The 21,293-nt window shown below is 40.2% G+C and overlaps 1 protein-coding gene across 1 annotated transcript; it reads left to right on the plus strand.

Moving 5' to 3' along the window:
- Positions 1–2,169: 2,169 nt before the first annotated feature.
- Positions 2,170–21,194, plus strand: LOC103814300 (protein mono-ADP-ribosyltransferase PARP14). The gene is made up of 17 exons (XM_009087821.4): positions 2,170–2,406; positions 3,931–4,070; positions 4,154–4,187; positions 5,282–5,518; positions 6,070–6,306; positions 7,404–9,640; positions 10,105–10,335; positions 10,569–10,790; positions 11,234–11,297; positions 12,259–12,408; positions 13,105–13,167; positions 14,806–14,979; positions 15,103–15,309; positions 15,391–15,999; positions 16,527–16,672; positions 18,027–18,201; positions 19,832–21,194. The coding sequence occupies exons 1-17, from the start codon at positions 2,220–2,222 to the stop codon at positions 20,116–20,118; spliced, it is 5,400 nt and encodes a 1,799-aa protein (XP_009086069.2). The 5' UTR covers positions 2,170–2,219; the 3' UTR covers positions 20,119–21,194.
- The last annotated feature ends 99 nt before the right edge of the window (positions 21,195–21,293 follow it).

Raw genomic sequence — 21,293 nt, forward strand, 5'->3', positions numbered from 1 at the left:
CTAAACCTCTTTGAACATTTAGCGTTGGTTTTTAACTGGTGAACTTCAATGAACTTGACATTACAGATATGGAATGACTTGTTTTTAAATACAATAACCCTGCTGCTTTGCAGCACCCCCACCTTTGAAAAGCCCTTGGCTCCTCTGAATGTATTAGGTTTGACTTACTTGGTTGTATGATTAAGAAAAAAAAAAATCTTCCACTACTTTGTTTACATAGTGAGGTTACTGTTACAGTTTTACCGTGGGTACTGTAGGGTAACTGTTGCCAAGGGATGGACACCTTTTCTAGGGAAGGGGTGTGAAATAACACAAATATGCAAGTCAAGTATCTCAGTAGAGCTATAAACCTCAGGCTGTGCTTTTGTACATCACATCACTCCTTCTGTGACAGCAGTGGAACCACTCCCTTTGGGCTTTTTTGCTTTTTACTGTGTAAAAAAAAAACCCCAACTTTCAGTGATTAGGAAAGTTCTATTTTCTAACCAGTGAAAATTGCTGACTGTTGAGGTGAAGTGTGTTGAAATCAATTTAACCTAGAGCTGGAGATCAAGGTCTTGGTATGGGGGCCAAAAGTCTTAAGTTTTGCTTGTACAATAAACTTTAAAATCCCCATAACAAATACCTGTGGCCAGTGGTTCACCAGCATGCCAGGAGCCAGAGGAGATGGCTCCAGGTGCTTCATTGCTGCTGATGGGTCACTGATACCAGTGTGACCATTCTCTCCAGGAGCCAGTACTGCATCAGGTCTCAGCTTCCCCAGTGCCACAAGAAGCTGCAGAGGACACCAAGGTGTTTTTTCACCAGTGCTTTCCTTACAGGTTTCTAGGGCATACAGCCTGGAGCAGAATCCTGTCATCCTGGCTTTGTGCTGGCCATGAGCGACAGATGCTGCTTTTCCAAATGGGCTTATTCTAACAGGCAAAGGCCAGAGGCAGGAGTGTACAAAGGGACTGAGAGTCATTGAATAGCCTGAATTTGAATGGACCCCCAAGGATCATCAAGTCCACTCCTGGCCCTGCACAGGACATCCTCCAGAGTCACACCATGTGCCTGAGAGTATTGTCCAAATCCTTTTTGAATGCTGTCAGGCTTGGAGCTATGACCACTTCCCTGGGGAGCCTGTTCCAGTGCACAACCACCCTCTGAGTGAAGAACTTTTTCCTGATACCCAGCCTAAATCTCCCCTGACACAACTTGTTCCACCCTGATTGTGTTCCTCTGGCAGCAATGATGCAAAATGTGCAATATGTAAAAACTTAAGGAACCATTTCTTTGGTGTTTGATCTTTGTACACTCTCAATTTTTATCAACAAGAAGGGAGATTTCATCCAATAAACAGGTAGCTAGCAAGTAAGCTCTAGCTGATGTTCAGGTGTTAGGAAAACAAATTGCTTGTTAGTGGAATTGCCTTAAGGTTTAGGCCTCAACATGTTTCAGTGATTTGAGACTTAGGATGAGGTTAACAAGGCTTGGGAAGAAGGATTTACCACTGATAGTGGGTACAAAGAGTACAGGATTTACAGGCCACAAGGGCATTTGGCAGAAGCCCCAAGATAAGGAAGAAACTAATAAAGGCAACTCAGCAAGCATGCTGAATCAGCTCTTACTGATTTAAGGTGATTCCCCCGAGGGGAGATCGTGACCACCCACTCATGGCCCGCTGACCCTAAAAGAAGAGAAACTTTGAGCAATGTGAACTAACTGGCATGAGAAGCAAGAGAATAATTAATCAACAAAAGATAGAATACCAATAAAAAGAGAAGTAAGTAACCTGTAGCCAGTGAACATTGATGCCACTTTTCCTAAAGTTTTGGCAGTCACCATGCTGGTTTTGTGGATTTGCCAGCCAATCCCCCTCTCTGTGCAGAGCTCTAGATTAATCAAACGCCTCGACCCTGTGTGTGAATTGGCCTTTTGCAGAGCGGGTGGAAGAACTTCTCCTGGGACAGCCGCGAGAGCGCTGCCAGACCCCGGCATAGGGGCAAGCAGGGCATTTGATAAGGCGAGGGGATGCTTTGGATGTTCCAAGGGGAAGAGGAGGGTTAATGGCCCAGGTGTGAAGCTGCGTCTGGGGGTCCGAGGAGGCGGCCCCGGGTAAGGCAACCCGAGAGGCGGCAGAGGAAACACGAAAGGCTCGTGATTGCCGGAAAAGCCGCACCCTGGAGCGCGGGGAATCGAAAGCGAAAACGCGACGGGAGAAGAGTCGTCGGGCAGCCATGGAGGGGCAGCGGCCGTGCTCCTTCCCGCTGGTGGTGCGAGGGGACTGGGGCCCCGCCGAGCCGCCGCCCTCGCTCAGGAAGAAGCTGCTCTGCTACTTCCAGAGCCAGAAGCGCTCGGGCGGCGGCGAGTGCGAGCTGCGGACCGAGGCCGGGCACGTCCTTGTCTGCTTCGCCCGTCCCGAGGGTGAGCGGCCGGCCGGTGCGGGGAGGGGGGGGTGGGAAGAGGGGACCCGGCGAGGGCAGGGGCCGGGATTAGCGTGTGGGCTGCCTGAGGGGGTGCTGGGGTCGTAAATCACAAGTCTAAACTTTCTGCATGTTAAAAGACTGTTGCATGTAACAGTATATGCCGTCTGGTGCGTGATGTGCAGTATCTGTAGTCTATAATATGTCCCATACACCCCCTCCTGTCCAATATAGAACAGACAGTATGTGAACTTGGAGTGATTTATGCGGATGTCCTGTGCAGGTCCAAAAGTTGGAGTCAATCTTTGTGGGTCCCTTCTAACTCAGAATGTGATATTTACTTATATATGCTTAGATTTGGTGCTTAGTACTAGCCTCGGAATTGTGTTTGGCATAAAGGCTGTAAGTGAATAAATATATCCTAGGAGGAATATATACATGCATACTCATCTTGATGTGCGGTAGTATTTTCTAAACTGCGCTTGGAATAATAAATCTTATATTAACCTAACAATTGGTTTAGTTACAGATATATATTAAAAAGATGACATCTGTAACATGCACATATTTTTATAAACTTGGTGCAAGCTGGAAAGGATTTAGCTGCAGTTGAGTTAAATACATAGACATGCACGTATGTGCAGAAACACACAGATACCTATGTACAAATTTTCCTTTTCTTGCCTTAACATCCTTCCCAGTTGCTGGTTCTCCCTACTGGTAAGTTCAGGACATACAGCCCCAAGCCATTTCGGCACTGTCTGGAAGAGGATTTTCAAGGTCGGTGGGCCGGTACCGGAACTCTCCGGGTACCACCATGAAACCCGTGATAGAGCCGAGTTTTGCATCTCTGGCAGTTTTCCGCGGGAGTCATGTCCTCTGCTGTTCTTCTTCTTTTTTTTTTTTTTAATAAGGAAGAAAGCAGTGTGCATCCTGCGTCAGCGTTATGAATTTAAAGTTCTTTCATGTCGCGGGACGGTATATCTGTATATCCTTGTTCCGGCCAAGGCGAGGTTAACTTTTCCAGGAGCCGGGAGGGGCCCAGCCAGCCCAGGGGGGATTTCGATCCCCCCTTGGCCGTGCGGTGCGGGCACGGAAAGGAAAGAGAAGGATTTTTTCCGGGCTTTGCCGAGTGCGGGGTCGGGTGAGCAGCGGCCCGTGAATCGTCCGCCTGTCGTGTACACTCTGCTAACAGTATTAATGTCGTTCCTGCTCATTTTTCTTGCTTTGTTGCTGTTTGTTGGTAGTTTATTGTTCTCATCTCGTCCTCTAATGCTTAACGTTTTTGTGCCTTCAGTTCTCCTCTTCATCCTGCCACGGCGCGGGGCGGGAGAAGGGTCGTGAGCTAGTGGCGAGGTCTGTCTCCCTTCAGTAAATTGCAGAAACAGTAAATTGCAGAATACCATTCTTAAACTGGCTTCCTTCAGTAAATTGCAGAATACCATTCTTAAACTGCGAAAGTAACATGCAATGTAAAGCTTTGTTTCCATTCAGATTTTCACAGGGCTTTTTTGGTTTTATTTAGTCAAGCAACGAGTTCTTGAGAGACAGTCTCATCAGTTGCATTTGGAAGGAGAAGGAAAATTGAAGTTGATTGTCACAGAGCCTGAAACAGCACGAGCTACTAAAGAGGAAACATTTGAAGAAAAATCAGTTCCCACAAAGGTGAATAAAAATTAACCAGAGCTTTGAAATAGTGGTGAGAGTGTTTAATCTGTCACTGATATTTGGCTTTCATTTTATTTCAGGCTTTGGATGCCATGAGCAGCCTTCAAACAAAAGGTAAAATGTTACCCATCATTCTATGTGCTGATTCTTCATAAAACCAAAATGTTGGTGCTTTACTCCATACATGGCTTCCAGTTCTCCAAGTTGTCATCTATTTTGTAGTTATACTAGAGAGGAACCTGGAAATATTCAGATCCTGCTCTCAATTGCTTTATTGGGTCAGCCTGGCTTTCAGTTTTGGCTTTTTGGTATCTTCTTCATTGGACAGAGCAGAGGAGATAACTCCTTCAGCAGTCTAGAAATTAGTAACTAGCATCTGAAGAACTGTTGCTTCTTATTTCTTTAGTTTTCTTCTTGGTGGTGGTGGTAGGCCTTCAAAGGCAGCTGTTTTTTGGAGATGGTTTGGGTTTGTTATTAGTAGTTTTTGTACCTCAGTGAGCAGGCAGAGCCAGCCTGTTGGTCATTCCAGTTTGGAGGTTCTCTCACACCTCTGCCCTCATCTGTCTGCAAAGCTGGTGACGTGCTTGCCTCTGGCAGATCCTGGTCTTCTGGGATACTCAGTGGGCACCTCTGATATATTTTCTATTTGCAAAATGCTGTTGCATCCCTGTCAGCCCTTTTTGCACACTGTCATGCTGCACTGATGCTGCTCCAGCACTGTCATGCTGCACTGGTGGCAGGGCACAGTGGTCCCAAGGAGGCTTTACACCAAGTCACACAAAGCTACTTGCGGCCTGTGGTGCCTGTGGATGTCCTGAGCTGTGTTCAGGCTTGTTTTGCTTGCATGGGGCTAAGAAACAGTTGCAGAGGCTGCAAGGTCTCTCCCAACCCTTACTGACATCTGAGCAGCTGTGGTGTATTATCTCAATGGATTTTAGTTTTGTTTAGTCTCTGACCAGAGACATATCAGTGACATTGGACATGTTTACTCAGGTCTGGTTTTGTGCCACCAAAAAAGCTGCCTGCAGCCCTGCAGAATATTGCATCTGGGCAGTTTTGGATCTCAAAATGTTCAGTGGTACCCTGCAGTATTTGTTTGGTTAACAATCTCTTTTCTTGGGAAAGGAAAAGAGAGAAAGGGTAAGAAGAATCTGTTCATTCCAGGAATTGTGTACCAACATTTTATGTGGCTTATCTTTCTGCTGCAGATGGTACAGAAGCCTTGAAGAAAGCTGAGAGTTTAATTCCAAACAGTGAACTCCAGGAGGAGGTTGACTCTGCAGAGGCCTCACCTTCGGTGGTATTTGAGAACATAGAGAGATGCAGTCCAAAGTGCTTACAGATGCTGTTGGAGAACATCAGTGGCCTGACTGTAGATGCTGACTTTACTGTTGAACTGATACCTGAAATAAATGTTGCTGTAGCAACCTTTATAAAAAATATTGGTAAGACAGGATGACACCATTATTAATTTCCATGTATAAGCATGAGTAATAGCTTTCAGAGCTTGATTCCTCTCCCACTAGAGATCTGGACTGTTTTAAAAAAGCACCTGGATTGCAATCTCTCAAGAAAAATGTCTTGTATGCAGCCCCACAAAAGTGCCTGTGATCCAAATGTTACACTGAAAAATGAAAATGGTGGCATCTTTATTACTGAAATTGAATTTGAATGTTTTGTTGTTTCTATCTTTTTTTTGGATTAGATGGAGAAGGATTGAAAGTGCACTGAGTGTGGGGATTATATAAAGTCTCCTTTAGAGGAAACAGTAAACTTATGAGATGGGAAAAGAGACGTAGTGATAGTGAATAGCAGAGAGTAACATGGTTGTGTGCTTTTCCTGTTTTTTTTACAACACAGAGTTATTTGGCACCAGAGACAATTTTGTTCCAAATACAGGGAGTAGACTCTACTCATTTCTCTGCCTGAAGTGATAGCCAGGGCTGATAATGATACAGCAAAACATGGTCAGTTCATACGGCTCTTCCGTTTACAGATACTAAGGAATTTGTCAAGAAATGCTTACAGCACAAGAGAGTCAGAGAATTCAACATGACTGCCCGGCTTCTTGAATCAACACAGAGCATCAAGGCTGAAAACCTACCCCAGAGCATTTCCTCAGACTACCTCACAGTGTACTTTGAGAGCGCACGGAACGGAGGGGGGCCCGTGTCGGATGTGCAGCTCTTCCCCGAGGAGAACTCAGCCATCATTACATTCTGTGACCACAAAGGTAACTCTGTCCTTTACCTGACCAAGGTACTCACAGGCAGATAACCTGCTAGAAAGTTACTGAAAATATGGACATTAGGAGAAGCCTGGCTTTCTGTTGCTGAAGTCAGTGTACCCTGTCCTCTTCCTAGGAAGTGCTCTGGATGTAGAAATACTGCTGTATGTCTAGGGCTTCTGTATCTTTTGGGGGGGGGGGGGGGTTGTTTGGTATGGTTTTTCTTACCAGAGATTTATTTTAATATCTGCCTTGTCCATGGGTTTTTCTCACTGGTGTTCTTTCTCCATTTCCAGAGGTTTTTATATGCAATATAAAATTAATGGTACTTACAGGTAGAGGGACAGAGCAGAATCTGTCAATGACTTAGTGGCATAGTTGACTTTCAGATACTAAATAAGGTCAAATATCCTCATTTCCAGCTAATTAAGTCAAATATCTTCATTATCAGGGAAGAACAGAGCTAAAGAAGAACCTTGTTACTATTTCTTGTGTTCTTTGAATCACTGTATGGTATTTGTGCCAGTGCAACTTCTGGTAAATATCTGTTAAGAGACTCCTGGCTTAGTGAATTTACTTTGACAAAAAGCTTTATCTGCCTGGTGATTTTCTTACAAGTCTCAGGATTTTTTGAAGAATATTTTGTACATGAAGGTAAAAAGTAATTTGGAACATTGTAATGGAGTTTTAAGCTCCTGCCAACATTATAATTTCTTTGCTTTGTCCATTCCAACAAAAAATTAAAAAATAGTAAAACTGCACTGGCACCAGGAGATTTATTTTAAGTTGAGGGTAAGGAGTATTTCATAGTAGTATGTTGATAAGGCCTTGCTCTGTGGTGGAGTTTCCTTGGGAAATGAGTGGGGTGTAGCTCTGCATGGGAGTGCAGGCATGAACATATTTACCAAACAAGTTGGAGCCAAGGCTTTAATCTTGTCCCCTACAGAGTAGTTTGGAAATCAGAAGAACATAAAAAACCAGCTCTTTGAAATGAAAGAAAAGGAAAGTCAGTGTAATAGTTCTGAGAACAGAGAATTTCCCAATTTGCCTGATTTGAAGTTAATGGTATATGTTTGTTTGTACGTATGTGCACTGACTTTCAGATGTCACCACGGTCTTGGAGAAGAAACATTTACTGGAACAGACACTGATTTCTGTACATCCATATTACCACTCCCTGGGAACAGCTCTCTATGGAGAAGAAAGACCAACTTTCAAGATGCCAGACCCCACTGGGGTGCCACTGGACCCGTATGTATGGCAGTTTTTACAAAGGCATGCCAATCTGATCCAGGACATAAACCAGGAAATGGCAGTTTGCTATTCTGAGCTCAAATGGCCCCAGGCAGACTGTGCAAACCCAGAAGTTATGTTGTGCCCATCACCATCTCTCTGCAACCAGAAAAAGCCAATGATTAAGTTGCTCAAGACATGGCAGCAAGATGCTTCCACTGAGTTCTCCCGTATCATGGCACGTTACATAGCTATAAAATGTAAAGTCAATTCATCAGGTTGGGAAGATGTGAAAAAAAGGTTGTCAAAAGATGTTGCTCTGATGATAACTGATGTTTCTAAGGAGATGGTGGCCATTGCAGGCATCAGAGCAGCAGTGGACAGTGCAGAGAAAGAAGTGAGGGAATGCATGAAGCAAAGTGAAAGGGAAAAACAGAGCATAGAAATTTCTGTGTCAGTGATCCCAGGGAAGTATGCTGTGCTGCACAATTCTGGGTTAGAAGAGAATATTCAGAAGGAATATCCATGCCTAAGGCTCTTTTATGATGACAAAAAAAAGACTGTTCAGTTGTGTGGATTACCTGCAGAAGTATATAAAATCAAAGCTGAGTTACTGGAAAAGGTATTGAGTATGCCATGTACATCAGTTACCATTGATCCCCATGTTTTCCACTATCTAGAGTGTGTAGATAATAAAAAAACATCAGATATGTTATTCATTAAGGAAAAAATTAATGCTTTTTATGAACTTCAAGATGATACTGTGTTGCTATACGGAGATGCTCACAAAGAACTTCTAGAAGCAGAAAAGCAAATAAAAACAGGTTTAGAATACAAGTGCATCAATGTGGAGGATGGTGAAGTTATTAAAAAGGATGAGTGGAGCAATCTTCTTCTCTTCTTGCTCAAAACATATAATTCTTCCCAGGAAATTGTCATCACTTGGGAGTCTGTTGGAAAAGCAAAAAAAATGAATATTGCTGGCTTTTCTAAGGCTGTAACAGAGGTTCATAAGAGACTTAATGCTTTTGTAGATAGAAACACAATCATCGAAAAAGTAATCCCAGTTGAATCAGAGGTGATAGTGCAGTTTGTAGAGAATGAGAAGTCTGGCGTTTGTGCAGAATTAAAGAGCAAAGGTGTGACAGTACGTTTTGACATCAAGACACCATGTATTTCTCTGAGGGGACCCAGAGCAGAAGTGCCAGAAGCAGTCATCATGTTTGAAAAAACTGTCTCGTCCCTTTACTCAAAAAATGTGCCAATTGATAAACCGGGGGCAAAGGAGTTCTTCACTGAGAGGAAAGATTTATGTGTTTTAGAAGCGAAGCAGAAATATGGCTGTTTGATTAGGATCAAGGAAGAAGAAGAAGAACGGAAGGGTGGAAAAGCTGGTGATAAAGTGAAAAGAAAAGTCTACTATGAAAAAAACCTGCCAGGTGGAATTATGGTAGGAGTGTATAAAGGTGACTTGTGTGACTACCCTGTTGATGTTGTGGTGAATGCATCTAATGAACAACTAAACCACATTGGTGGCCTGGCTGAGGCACTGTCAAGAGCAGCTGGGCCAGCACTGCAGGAGGAGTGCAATGAGCTGGTGAGGAAGCTGGGGAATTTGCAGCCTGGTGACGCAGTGATCACACACGCCAGGAAACTGCCCTGCAAGAATGTCATCCACGCTGTCGGGCCCAGGTGGAACGAGAAGGAATCACAAAAGTGCATATGGCTGTTGAGAAAGACAGTGAAAAAATGTCTGCAACTAGCTGACATATACAATCATCATTCCATAGCTCTGCCTGCTCTAAGTGGAGGGATTTATGGCTTTCCACTGCAGATCTGTGCAGATTCAATTGTGTCCTCCATCAGGGAGACCTTGGAAGAACTCATGGAGGACAGAAACTTGAAGGAGATCCATCTTGTGAGTAATTCAGAAGAAATCGTTCAGGTTCTGAGTGAGACAGTAAAAAAAGTATTTTCAGCTAAATCATTCTCCCCAAAATGGCTGAACAAAAGCCAGAAGGAGAATAGAAAAGGGGATCTGAAGATGGTTACAACAAAAGAAGGACTTTGCATCCGAGTGGAGAAGAAGAATATTCAGGAAGCTGTGGTAAGTCTTTACCTTTCTAACTTGATGGTAAGATCTTTCTATTTAAATGAAAAAGGACAGACAGTAGGTTTTACAAGTACTTGCTACATAAGGAAAGAACAGCTGTGTGCTAGCTAAACAAGGATGTGAGCTTGCAAAACTTGAATGTAGGTTGAGATGTGTGACTGCAGCCATTTCTAGAGGGCAGCTGTGAACTTCAGGATGTTTCAATTCCCAGCTAGATCTTGTTTGTTTTCTAGATCTCAGGCCAACATGTAAAAGGTTTGGCTTTTATTTTTGTTAAAGGAGAAATACTAAAGTACTTTGTAAACGTAATTGTCTTGGTTGGGTATTAGGGGAAACAGCACCTGTCTGGGCTACTATTGTTTCTTTTGCTGTGTGTTGCATTGGTAGGGCTTCTAATCTTGGTGCACATTTTCATTTGAATTCTAGCTGTAGCTGTTTCTGTTGTAATCTTGTTGCAGACGGATGTTGTTGTCAACAGCGTTGGCGCAGATCTGCTGTTTGGCGAGGGCCCTCTTTGCAAAGCCGTGCTGGAAAGAGCTGGGCCAGCTCTCAAAGTTGAGTTTGACACCAAGAAACAAAGTCAGGTTGCTGGTCCTGGGAGTGTGGTCTGCACCAGTGGATGCGCTATGGCCTGCAAGTCCATCTTTCATGCCATACTACCCAAGTGGGCTGGAGGAGAGACAGAGAAGGTATATTTTAATTAATAACCCCCAATCCGCCCCAGCTACATATTTATTTGGGATCTGTCCTGAAATTTCAGGTTTAAATGTAGTTAATTTAGATTACTTGACTCCATTCTCTTATGTTGGAGTGACCTTAAAGATGTCTTGATGCGCTCAGAGCTGCTTCTCATACCAGTTTCTTTGGAACTAAAAATAAATTATGCCTTCAGAAAAAAAAGTACCTTTGTTGTGTTTTACAGAACCTAGAAGATGCAATCAATTTCTGCTTGAAGAAAACTGAAGAATTTGGACTGAAATCAATCACTTTCCCAGCTATTGGGACTGGAGGATTTGGATTTCCTAAAACCATTGTTTCTAAGTTAATGTTTGATGTGGTATTCAGGTTCAGTAGTAGTCACACGCTGAAGAATCTCCAGGAAGTCCATTTTCTCTTGAATCCACAAGATATTGATAACATTCAGGTAGTTCTTCTCAGGACAAATCTGTCTTTGTAACATACTACTCTAGTTACACTTTAATAATCTGTTTTACTTTTACTGCTTTCTAAGGGAATAATTTGGCACTTTCTCACTGCTGTGGGCCAGTGAGAATGGGATGTCTTTCCAGTGTCTCTGAAATACAAACTCTCAGCAAGCAGAAGCTGTAGACAAAATTGGTCTTGCTGTTGGTGCTGTAAAAGCCTGTAGATGCTCCCTCATCTTTTGCCGGAGAAGTTCTAGCAATGCAGAGCTATCTCTTATCACACTGTCCACACTGGGTCTTCTGCTGTTTTAAACACTTAAATATGACTATTAAATTTTTGAGGTGTCTCAGCAAAAGCTACAAGACTGTTAATGTTAATTGCAGAAACATTCAGTGTACACACTGTGAAATACTATCTTGGATCCTTTTTTTCTCTTCTTAGGCTTTTACCACTGAACTGGCACGTAGGGCAGGTGAAAGTTGCAATGCTGCAGCAGCACAGCCAAGTAAGTTGTGTAGGGGTGGGACAGAATGTAAATGCTGTTAAGTGGTTTTATGTGTATCAGGAAACAAAAAAAATATCATCAAGGCACAGGGCATTTATTGTCCTCCTAATGGACTTGCTTTCTTAATGTCATTTGTAAAATTCTTAGGGAGGAATTTCTTTTGTTGAGGGCATGCTGAACTCTTAGTGAGGCCAGTCTCATCAAAACAAAAAGGGTGTTCTGATAGAGGAAACACAGTAGTTTGTCCTGCTTAAAGGATATAAGAACTTGCGATCACTTGGCCAAACAAGCCATAAGTAACATGTATTTCTGTAGCTTTAATCTCCTACATATATATATATATTTATATATTCAGAGTGGATAATTTCCTTCCATTTATTAATTGACAATAGAGGGACACAATAGGCAAAACATGGATGTACTTCATCAAGGGCAGAGTGTTATTTGTAAGGGTATAAAGCCCTACCTCCTCAGTTGCTGAATATCAAAGAGATGAAGTTAAGAGTGGGCAGATAAAATATGAGTTAGGTTAGATAAAGTTATAGACTACAAGAAAAGAATAGTTTTGTATCCATGAAGGTAAATATGAAATAACTTACAAAAGGGATGTGATCTGATCTCCATTACTGGTAACGCTTAAACTGGATGCTCCATTTCTTGTAAGAATAAATTCAGGAAACTCTGTTACAGAGCTGGTCAGATCAGATAAACCCTGAAGCCATTTTCTGAATTCATATTGCATAAATTTACAGGAATAGAAATGGTTTCACTTTCATAGCACAAACAGAAAGAATACTGTAGCTCTCAGCTTTCAGAAATGGAATAAAGAGAAAAACAGAGACACTCTACATCCATCAATCTGATCTATTCCTTAAAAGGATAAGGACTTTCAATCAGTGGAAGAGAATAATACTCCAAACTAAAGGAGAAGTGATTTAATGTATTTTTATTTCCCTTGCAGGTTTCATTAGGCCCGTTTCTGCTGAACTATTGGGAGTTCATGAAATGAAGATTGGTTCCATCACACTGCAAGTAATTAGTGGAGATATTACCAAGGAAGATACAGAGGTTATTGTAAACATAGCAAATTCATCATTTGATGCCAAAGCAGGTATTATATTGAATATGTAGTTCCTTAGCAATAAATCTGGGCTAGTTTTTAGAAGGGGGTACAGGAAAGAATTGTCCACAAAAGGGAAACTTTTATGAAGCATTTTTCAGATGAGTTATTTTCATAAAGAGTTATGATTAGCCAGGAAATAGATCTTAAACAGGTTTTTTTTCATGTCCTGAATATTTGATTTCATTTTCAAACAGAAGGCATCTGACCATGTTTTTCTTGCTTAAAATCATAAGTATTTAAGTGGAATTTTTAGATTAACTATAATTCTAAAAAAATGCTCTTATCCTAAAATGTTTCCCTGGAAGACAAAGCTCTGGTTAAGTAAATTGCCCTATAAGAAGCAGAGAGTTTTCACATAGTGATTTATAAGCATGCAAGATACCAAATGATACCAGTTCAAAGCCATTGGAGAGTTTGGTGAGGGGGATAAATGGGTTTGGTGAGTGAAACAATGAAATAGGAGTTGTTCTTAATGACTTCTAACCAGCAGTGAAGAAAACATTCTCTCTGCAGCCAAAGCTGTGTGTCTTGGACAGTACTTAGGGAAACTGTCAGTTTTGAACTTTGGTATCTTGCCATAAAGCAATTTAGGGTATGTGTAGGGTACAGAAGTTGGGTAGAGTTTTGAGTAGAGATAGTTGTGGAGACTTAATGAATGTGTGTGCTTTTCTTGTGTGATTTAAGGGGTCTTCAAAGCAATTATGGATGCTGCTGGTCCCCTGGTAGCATACGAATGTGCTCAATATGGTATGTTAAAACCTACTATTGTTTTGATAATTCTTTTTTTTTTGTTTGTTTTCATTCTCTCTGAAAACTTAAAGTTACTTTATAAGTCTCTACTCTGACATAATTATTTAATCTGAATAATACAGCTTTCACTTTTAGGAACTTTGAAAAGTCCCCTTCTTGTTTTGACATATACCTTGAGAATTTTTCTTTTTGTAGTTGTTTAGCAACAACTAAAACATCTGTGTGTTAGACACTTTATTCTCATACTGGATCAAAAACACAGCCCTGAACTAGCTACTTAGAGGAAAACTAACTCTATCGCAGCTGCAGTCAGGACAAACCTGATGATAAGTTCTTCCATAGTCTGCATTCTGCCACACCAGTAAAGGAGTAAAATTTGAGCTCATTGTGGTTGGTCTCTACAAGCACAGAAAGGGACATTTTAGATGCATAACCTAAATGTTCCTGTTCTGAGTCTGGAAACTGATTTTCAAGATGGAGTTTCCTGGATTTTTTCCCAGCCTTTGGCTCTGCAGGAACATTTGTACTAACACACATATACCATTAACTTCAAATCAGGCAAATGTCTCTGTTCTCAAAACTATAACACTAATTCTTATTTTCTTGTTCTTTCATTTCAAAGAGCTATTTTTATGTCTTTCTGATTTCCAAACTACTCTGTAGGGGACAAGATAAAAACCTTGGCTCCAACTTGTTTGGTAAATATGCTCATGTCTGCATTCCCATGCAGAGCTACACCCCACTCATTTCCCAAGGAAACTCCACCACAGAGCAAGGCCTTATCAACATACTACTATGAAATACTCCTTACCCTCAACTTAAAATAAATCTCCTGGTGCCAGCGCAGTTTTACTTTTTTGTTGGAATGGACAAAACAAAGAAATTATAATGTTGGCAGGAACCTAAAACCCCATTACAATGTTCCAAATTACTTTTTACCTTCATGTACAAAATATTCTTGAGAAAATCCTGAGAGTCATGAGAAAATCACCAGACTGATAAAGATTTTTGTCCAAGTAAATTTATCAGTCTGATCTCAGTGCTTGCAGAGCATCTTACAGTCATTACCTTTGTGATCTGTGAGGTGGTCTGGAGCTCTGCGCTGTCCATTCATCCTCGCAATATCACTCAATTTTGTAAGCAAACATGAGTGCTCTGACAAATCACAAACTTCTTTTTAAAAATTCCATACCTTTCTTATATCAGTTGGTCATAATCTTAATGATATTGTTTTAACCACTCAGCTCTGCTGCAGTATAAAAATTTAGGCTTTTAATGAATAAGTGGCATAAGAAAGGTGTTCACATATAAATTAATTTGGTATGCTTTTAAATAGAAGTGAGATGTATTCAGTCATCATAAGTTCTTATATTGTACTTAATAGGAAAATACTTTGTAGCAGAGGTCTTAGGAAATTGGAAAACACACATTTACTTGAATTAATTTCTGAAAGAAACTCTGCAGATTATTTATAAAGAAATCCAGGATCAAGTAAACCCACAATAAAATAGATCACAGTGGATTTCTTTCCACTTTTCCCACTTTTCTTGTAGTACCAATATAACAGAAAATACTATCAAAAAAGATTGCCACTTTGTAAATATTATGTCTCCTTCTTTATCTTCTCTCTTCCAGCTGGGCAGCATCAAAATGGCTTTATTACTACACAGGGGGGGAACCTGTTATGCAGTAAAATCATCCATTTGATTTCCCAGAACTACTCCCAGGTGAAGAGTGAGGTCTCCAAAGTGCTTCATGAGTGTGAACAAAGGATGTACAAATCTGTTGCCTTCCCAGCTATTGGAACAGGTTTGTGTTTTCTAGGGAAAGCCATGTGTGATGGGGGCAGTTCAGAAACAGACAAACTTAATATGGGTAACAGTAGACTTGCACAAAAATTGTTCACTGATACGTGCCTTTTATATTGTTTAGGTCAAGCAGGACTGAGTTCAGCCAAAGTAGCTGATGAAATGTTGGATGCTATTGTGGAATTTGCAAGACAAAAATCAGTACAGCACTTACAGACAATTAAGATTGTGATCTTCCAGACAAATATGCTCACAGACTTCTATGAAAGCATGAAGAAAATAGAAGATTCAGATTCATCCACAACAGAATCATGGTTATCCATGTTTAAATGTAAGTTGTTTTCTGTGTGCATGGGCAAGTAAAACTAAAGTTATTTTATTTACAACTAATAATTGATGTATTTATCCACAGCATTTTTTTGGGGCAGAAAACAATCTTCTGAGAAGAAAATATCCATGATTTTAGAGAAGAAAGTTAATATAGTCACATTTCAAATTTGTGGAAAAAGCCGAGAAAAGGTGGATGCAACTGAGTCCTGGATAAAGGATTTAATTTTAAAGGAACAGTTTGAAAGCATTATTCCACTTGAGGCAATTGAAAATTTTGATGAGACACAATTTGCCATTTTGGAAGATCTCCAGCGAGGAAAGCAAGTCAACATTGAGATTTTAAGTAAGCTTTCTCCCCCTCAAATTAAAATTTCTGGTATTAGTAGGGATGTCTGTTCTGTTTCTCTAGAAGTTCAAGAAATGGTCAATAAAATTAAGTCTACTGAAGAAGAGCAATTCAAGGCAGAACTTCTTTATAACCTGGTAGAATGGAGGTATCTAGGAAGCAATGATAGCTTTGTTGCTTTTGATAAACTGACAAATATGCAACTGGAGCATGCCAAAATGGCTGGAAAACCATATCTGAATGTCACAATTAAAAAGAAGAACTACAAGGTGGATCTGAAGGCTCGAAGGGCTACTGATGACCAAGGAAATACTAAAATCCTTCAACGTGTGGCAAAGGATGAAGGTAAATGACACTTTTGTTAAATACAAAAACTTGAATAGTTATTATTGAATGATGATTTGGATAAATGCAAGCTTAGGTATCCCAAAGAAGTAAGGCATTCCTTAGCTTTTTTCCCTTTTTCTTTTTTTTTTTCCCCTCAGCCAAGAATTTTGAGTTTCATAATCAGTGGCAAGTATGAGTGAAATCAGAACATCAGTTTTAAGTGTAATATTGTCTGCATATAAGTGACTGGTGAGCATAGATTTAATTTTTAAGTCTGACAAAGGAAGTGGTGTAGGAAGAATACATAAAATTCTTCTGGGGTTTTAAAGTTTTAGTTAGATATTGGTATGGGGACAGTTAGACAAAATGTAAAGCCTTTTCAGTGTATTACAGAACCAGTGATGTTTGGAAGAGCAAGAGAATTTGTTGGATGAAGTATGGCAGAAGGTGTTGTCTCTTTGTCCTCTTTATGCACGTGGTTTGTAAGATGTGCCTATGGAGCTGAGCTAGTTGTCTGTCATAATAATGCAAACTCTGTTTTGCAGATATGCAGTCAATAGAGCTCCCTAAGGAGTGGACAGACATGCAGAATGAACAGGTCAAAGTGGTGGAGCTCAAGCCATCACATCCTGAATATACAACAGTCGAGAAGATGTTTAAGACAACGTGTACTAATTTTAACATAGAGAAGGTGATACCATATGGGATGGGGAGGGGGGAAAATGTCAATGCTTGGGCAAGAAACAATATACTTCTTAAATATTTGCTTATAAGGTGTCTGCAACCCAATACACCTTTTGTATGTCAGTCTCCCCAGCACTGCACAGAGCGAATATAAATCATAGCAAGTTTCCTAAGAGCTATTCTGCTGTTTCTGGCATCTAATGGTGCAAAACCAGTTACTGTCAGTTTTCAGGCTGACTCTTTGTTCAGTCAATGTGGTACTCTGTAATTAATATGGTATTTCAAATTAGGAAATTCTGTATCAAAATGGAGGCATGAGAAAATGCATTCAGAATACAAATTAAAATACAAAGTCCTTGCAAACTGACATAAAGCTTTGGACTAATTTACAACTTCTCTCATGTCATCCCAGAGCCTTTCAGGCTTGGCTGTCAGTTTTAACCAGTGTCAGTATTTGATCCTACTTATTTAGAAGTTTGCAACATAATGCACAGAGATTTAATTGCCACAGAGAAGATGGAGTTATTCTGAATCCACAGAAGAGATAAATAGTAGAAAATACAATCAAATTAGGAGTAAGAATAATGTGTTTAAAAATTTTTCTTCCATCATGAGCTTCAATGAGCATGATCCTAAAAACACACAAAGAGAACAAAATACTCATGTATTACAGAAAAAATCAAGTTAAGACATTGTCTTTTTCTGTTTAAAATGAAAAGCTGTTACAGAAATGCCTTTAAGATTATACTTTGATGCAGAGACACTGCTTCGCCTTAAGCTATATTCACATTGTTGGCATAGGGAGCCAGCAACATCCATCCTCCCACCAAGTGATTTTTATATGGTTGTTTCTTATGGGTTGCTAAGCTACACGTAAGAAGAAGCAGTTTTGACTTGCAAGCTTAGATCTAGAAGAGGAACTTAAACTCAGCCTAATGCTATTGCTACATTCTGTCCTTTAGTGAGAAAATCATCAGTAAAAATGATTAGGATGTATAGAAGGCATCTTACATCATTGCCTCTAGCAGTGGTACAGCAGCCAGCCTGTTTCTAGAAATGACAGTGCACAGCTACCATGACTGCTGTGTACCTGGTACACTAGGCAAGACAATTGAATTGTCTTGCCTAGTGTACCAGAATTACTGAGCTTGAGGACCTCTTATGAGCTGCTTTGGTTTGTGATTTTTCAGGACACCTACATATTCAGTTCTTCTACCCAAACCTCATGCTAACAGGACATAGTGAAAATTGCTGTAATTCTTGCAGTTTGATTTCATTTTAATGCTTTCCAGCCATGATAAATATTCATCCCTACTCTATTTATCCCTAGTATAAATATAGTTAATTTTGTAATTTTGCAGATTGAAAGAATACAAAATCGCATCCTCTGGCAGACATACCAATTAAAAAAAACATCGATTGGTAAAAAGAACAAAAATCAAAATAATGAGAGGTTGCTATTCCATGGGACAGCTGCATCCTCATTGAGGTTGATTAACTCCTATGGATTTAATCGTGGATATGCTGGAAAGAATGGTGAGTCATTATACAAATCAGTTAATTTCCTAGGCATGCATGAGTACTGCAGGGTGTCAGCACTATAGTGCTGTCAGCACAACATGAAAGCTGAATGAAATCTGAGAACACAATAATAAACACAATAATAATCCTGAGATTAATCTATATGGACAGAGGAATTATTTCTGTTCAGTGAATCACTTGTTGCTGGATGCTACCATGTAAAGGATATCACAAAGAGTTCCCCTACTCTGAAATGAAGCCTGGGCAGCTTCTGGGAATTGTTTTGTATCATTTACCTAGAGAAAGGAACAAGGAACACTGTTCAACATTCTCAGTTGAGGTAACAGCTACTAGCTGATGGTATCTCCTCTCCTTTTAGACAAAGACAAGTAGTAAGTAGAAGTGCAAATACTTCTCCTGTTGCGTCCAAAGACTATGATAGTATAAGATCCCACATCTGTACTTTTTTTATGCTTCCAAAATCTGTATGATCCATTAGTTAGTTCTTAGCCTTTAATAGTTGTTAGAGACAACTTAAATATTTAACACAAAGATATTCTGCAGTAGTTCAAAGCTTGTTCTGTCCACTTCTTCTAGTACAGTCATGTTATGTATATTATTTGGCAGTGCTCAAAGATGAAGGACAGGTTCCAAAGAAGTGGAATGTAGACTGAATTGAAGTGCTAGTTGATTTTACTGGCCATGTAACCTCACTTCAGAAATCCTTAATTTTTGTTCTTAATGGTTTCTTCCTTAAGACAGAGTTGTACATGCCTAAGGCTGATTTAATATTGAGAGAGCTGGGCAGCTTAACTCAGATCTAGTTGATACTTCAGAGTGGTCTGGATGCAAAAGACCTTTCTCTGTCTGGATCCTGTGGAGGTACTAACTCTGAGATTTTCTTGAATAAATGCGGCCCAGCATACACAAAATACATGCTGGTTGTGCACAGGTAGGAATGGCAGCCACCACTTCTTTTTAAAACATGGCCAGAGGAGATGTAGTTTTGCTTTCCTGCTCTTTGGAGTGTCAGGAAGTTGGATTTACTCAGGAAGCAAGAGCCCTAGATCCCCATGTCCTCTCTCTGCTTGTGGGTATTGACATTGATCTTTTTGTCTCAGCTGTGATTAATGATTGGGAAAGCATACTTGCCATCTGTCAGGCTGGGTAGCCAAGCAAAAGTATCCAAAGATCAGGCAGCCAGATAGGAAGGACCTGTTTGGCCTGAACAGCTTTTTACCAATGTCAGAAAAAAGAAATCTGTCTTGAACAAAGACATGTGATTCTTCTAACTTGCTGAGAAGTGTGACTAGAAAACTATAATTACAATTTTATAGTCATAAGTCCAAAAGTCTCTGAAGAATTGCAATTTGGTGGATTGCAGGCTAAACCATGTTAAACAGAGGAGCTGTTTTCTCCATTCTCCATAGGAAAGAGAAGTCAAAACCTGTGTGTTGATACTTGCCTGTTATCTATGTGGGTTCATATTTGATTATGATACAAAGGACTACTACTAGAGTTTTGTGTTTGAACTTTAACCACATCTATAGATTCTGCAGAGTTAAAAAAAAAAAAAAGGAGTTTTAGAGATTCTGAGGAGAATAAGAATACTAACTGTATTTGAAAATGTTGTTTTTCCTAACAGCTGCAGTCATTGGAGATGGAACCTACTTTGCTGTCAATGCAAGTTATTCTGCTCAGGATACTTATTCCATTCCAGATGTGAATGGCAAAAAACATATGTACTTGGCTCGGGTCCTAACTGGGCGGTTCTGTGCTGGGAGACCAGGACTAAAGGATCCACCACCAAGGAGCCGAGCAGATCCTTCTGACCTGTACGACAGTGTGGTTGATAGCACGTCTAATCCAACAATGTTTGTCATATTTAATGACATTCAGGCATATCCACAATACCTTATTACTTTCAAATAGTAGAATGATCTTAGTAGTCTAGAAAATTTTAGTGCCTTTTACATTTAAGAATTTACAGAGCAATTTTAAATTCTTTTTACATCTAGGTTTCTTCTTTATTGATCTATCCATGTGTTGAAATATGTCTTCAAATTATCAACAGAAGCAAATATTTTGGAGCGTGCTATTTTAGTACTCACATCTCAAGTTCAGTTATGCAGAGATGTAGGCAAGGGCTGTGAGAACAGCTTTAACTTCTTCCTACTCAAGGCAGAGGGGAGTGGTAGGAGAGGAAGCTGCTCTGCCTCACCTGTGGCCAGCAGTAAGAGGTGTGGGGTAGCACCTCTGAGTGTTCCCGTTTCCAGTAGTCACCATAAAGGACCTTCTTGTGAGGGTTTATTTAAAATGTTCTGTGCTGAGGGAATCTGAAAGGTCTTTTGCAATCAAAGCAGTGCTGTGATTCTAATTACCTCACCCACCAGCAGAGTTTTCAGTCATCCTTAGGTATCCACTCAGCCTTGTTGGTGCTAAAAGTCTGGAAGAAAAAGAATGCCAATATGAACATGCACTTTGCATTTATTGTTTCAGCCCCTTTACCTACCTGTCTGTTATCCTAGCATACTTTGGTTATTCCTTAGGTATAAATTACTGTATTCATACCCATTTCTTAGGGGAATTCTCTGTAGTCCCCCCATTACTTCCAGCTTCCACAAAGTAATTGCTTTTGCAGTTTTCAAGACTGGAAAGAGAGACTTTAAATTTTTTTCTTTTTGATACTGAAGCATTAACCCTTCTGTAGAATCACCAATTTGCAGAGTCAGCTACAGAGGCATAACTTACTTTATATGCTTGAACAACTTGAAAATTTTTAAAGTTCTCTAAAAACTATGAATAATAGCATCTTTGCAAGTAGTACTTGAAATCACATCCTAACCTTAAAACTGCCAATCAAAAGCCATACACACAAGTTTAATAAAAGTAGTTTCAAACAGCTACATTGTATTGCTGAGCTGGAAGAAGAACACACTTCACTTAAAAATGTTTCTTCATATTTGAATGGTTACGTGATGCAATAAAGACTTCCAAGACGAAATGGTTTTTTTGTATTATCTAAGTGACATGACTTGTGTGTACAAATTCCAGGTGAAATTATTCTGCCTTAGTCAAAAAAAGACCTGCACTGCAACTAGTTGCCA

This window comes from Serinus canaria, chromosome 7 (genome assembly GCF_022539315.1).
Source record: "Serinus canaria isolate serCan28SL12 chromosome 7, serCan2020, whole genome shotgun sequence".
Classification (NCBI taxonomy): domain Eukaryota; kingdom Metazoa; phylum Chordata; class Aves; order Passeriformes; family Fringillidae; genus Serinus; species Serinus canaria.